General features: G+C 51.3%; 1 protein-coding gene across 1 annotated transcript in view; it reads right to left on the reverse strand.

The window, feature by feature from the left end:
• Positions 1–1,067: 1,067 nt before the first annotated feature.
• Positions 1,068–3,104, reverse strand: part of LOC120524133 (E3 ubiquitin/ISG15 ligase TRIM25-like) — a 29,450-nt gene continuing 27,413 nt past the window's right edge. Inside the window, exons 5-6 of the mRNA XM_039746011.1 lie at positions 2,312–2,469; positions 1,068–1,159 (exon numbers count right to left, since the gene is read on the reverse strand). Of these exons, the coding sequence (XP_039601945.1) occupies positions 1,068–1,159; positions 2,312–2,469 (250 nt within the window). The remainder of the gene's footprint in view (positions 1,160–2,311; positions 2,470–3,104) is intronic.

Consider the following 3,104-nt stretch of genomic DNA (forward strand, 5'->3'; position numbering starts at 1 on the left):
CCTTGTGCCCTGTGTTGGCTGGGATTGGCTCCAGCAGACCCCCGTGACCCAGTAGTTAGGATATAGAAGGTTGGATAATGGATGGATGGATAAAACGCTGTGACTTGTGGAGGTTAAAATCAATCAATAAATCTTTAAAAACAGAGGTTATAACCATGGCTGGCAGCCGTCTTTTTTAAAACAGATCCCAGTGCCTTTCTGCTGGCGACTCCCCTGCTTCTCCCGTCCAGGCTATGCACCAGGGGAGCCACCCTACCTGCAGCTGACCTTCTTTTTAACTTCTACCGCTGGTCTGTTTGCCTCGCCGATGTCTGGCTCCGGTGGGCTTCACCTGACCGTGACTTGGGCTCCCCAGTGACCAGGGCGCTAACGCTGGGGCTTTCACATCCCGAGTCCCGACTCCCGCTGCCTTCCTGCCTTATGCGGCGAGCCATCATCCTTCCGGTCACTGCCGCTCCTCAATAATGCTCAGCAGGAGTGACCACTACCGACTGCTCCCGAGGTGCCAGCCAAACACCCCATGATGGCTCACTGTCCAGCTGCCTTTTGTTCGTCCTGGTCAGTCACACACCAGCCTTCTCCTCCCTGCTTCCTGCTTCATTAACCTCCGGTTGTTTCCTGTCCTCTCCCTCTAGCCGCCTCGCGCTTCTACAGTATTTATTACGGGGACGTGGGTCAGATGTGGTAATTAGCAGCTCCCGGTGCCAGTTAGAGATGTGGATGACTCCTCACCTGTCACTTAAGTGAGGACCTCACAAATCACGTGGGAACTGCTCCGGCCACACATACCACACCACCTCCATAAGCCGCGAGGGCGCCGATTGTTTATTTAAAAAGTGGCCCTGTTGACATAAGCTGTGGACCTGATACACCACAGTGACATGTTAAGGACGGGGAGGAGAACTGGGGGTCCACATGTGTTTCCTCCTTTTCTCTCAGTAGTTTGTCCTTCACATTTTTCTGTTTTTTCTTATTTAAAGACTTTGAGCTGCTGAGGTGGTCAGTTAGACCCCCTGAGTGTGGACCCTCTGTGATGGACTGTCCATCCTGCTTGTGTTCAGTTCCTGCTACTGGGAGAGGCCCTGACACTTAGTGACCAGAATCAGAGTGACCTTACTGGGCAGGTGCACCACTTGGACTGGGAATTTGTGAGGACATACTGGGAGAATAAAGAAGAAGATCAAAATAAGAGAAATAGAAATGAGCGTCATGAAGATGAGATCTGCACAGACAGGAGCAAAGGTTCAAGTGTGTGAGTGTGAGGGGCAGCTGGTGGGGTGTCAGAGAAAAGGACATGAGGGGACAAACCTGCTATGGGGGACACAAGAGGGACGACAAGGAGAGACGAGCAGAAGACACAAAGAGTGACGAGTGAGTGTGACTGTAGATGATGACGTGTGCACAAAGACATGGCCACTGGACTAAAGAGTGTAAAGCAGGTGTGTAAGAGAAGAGCAAGTGCTGAAGATCTGCAGGGGCACCCAGTGACCACTTTATTAGGCACACCAGGTGGGCACCTCGGCCTCTAAGAGCCTGAATTCCCCAAAGTGTTGACCCCTTGAGACACATGAAAAGCTCCTTATGGATTTCTGTCTCCATGTTGACATCACGCAGTCCTTCAGACTTCTCAGCCTCACATTTCTGCTCCTCACTTGCAGTTCCAGCTCATCACAGAAGTGCTTTATTGGACTGGATGTGCAGCCATTGGTGTCTACTGAAGTCACCGTCATGTTAGATGAGCCACCTTGAGGTGACACCTACTCTGTGACATGTCATGTTACCCTGCTGAGATCCTCCATTTTTAAAAGTGTCCGCTCTCAGCTGATTATGAGTTACGTGATGGTGAGTTGGGAGGCCACGACACTCTTGAGAACTTTAGACAGAATAGAGAAGTGAGTAATGGACTGAGACTTGTTATCTCAGATTGTCACATCAAGACCAGACTGTCCTAATGGGGGGATACAGAAGAGACCTTCAGGGTCGCTGGCACAGAGCCGGTGTCACAGGATGGATTTATTATTGTCATAACAGTTAGGAATAGGACATGAAGACAGGATTTGAGGAGAGTGGTGGAGATGGGGTCCGGTGCTCAAGTAGGTGGTCTCATCTGACAGAGCAGGTTCTCCTCGTCTTCTTCTGTTGGTCTCTCCTTATCTCTGTTGTCCTTCCTGTCTGTCACCTCAGTCTGCTCCACTTGTCACTGTCACTCTGGTCACGCCATGTGCTGTCATGTGATCAGCCCGCCCATCAATAACACATGCACACCCCCCACCCCTCCCCCTCTTTACTCACAGCAGTGTCTCTAATTTACAGTTGTCACTCCTGAGACCCTCACTCAGCTGACGAGCCCCTGAATCTCCCAGGTTGTTGTTGTTGTTCAGGTTCAGATATGTCAGCCATGAGTTTGGAGACGAGAGGACCGAGGAGAGAGCTGAGCAGCAGGCCGAGGTGAGACCACAAGAGTCCAACCTGTGAAGAAGAAGAGAGACGAGTGAGGACAGACAGACAGACAGACAGAAGGACACACAGCACAAGGGCTCAATGAATGAGCCGTCTTCACTGAAATGCACTTTGACCCCGAGACCACCGCTGTCCTTATAAGGTAAGGCGCTATATATCTGACAGCGTCTTCTGCCTTCCTGCCACACTGACTGGTGACAAGTCACTCAAAGTGACACGTGGACACAATGTGAAGGACATGAGGCTGACAGTGTCCTGCACTCGAGGGTCCAGACAGACTTGTCAAAGCCGATGACAGTGGAGGGACCACCTTGGTTTTGTGTCTGTAACTGAGGACTCAGCACATGGAGGGGCTTTGACTGATTTGCAGGACCCCATCCACAGATTCCTGTTAGACACGCCGGTCACTGCTGGACATCGGAGAGTCTGACACTCGAGTGTCTGTCATGGTGGGCTCTCCTGATGTCAGACCACTTAGACGATGAGGACACTCTGTCTGTCTATTGTGACAAAGACTGGACTGACTGTGTGATCAGTGACATAATGGACAGGGTGGACAGGACTGACATGTGACACTTCTGACACTCACACGTCACATGCTGACCGGTGCCACTGACCAGCTGACCTCAGTCCACTAAAGGCCT

This window comes from Polypterus senegalus, chromosome 2 (assembly GCF_016835505.1).
Source record: "Polypterus senegalus isolate Bchr_013 chromosome 2, ASM1683550v1, whole genome shotgun sequence".
NCBI classification, from domain to species: domain Eukaryota; kingdom Metazoa; phylum Chordata; class Cladistia; order Polypteriformes; family Polypteridae; genus Polypterus; species Polypterus senegalus.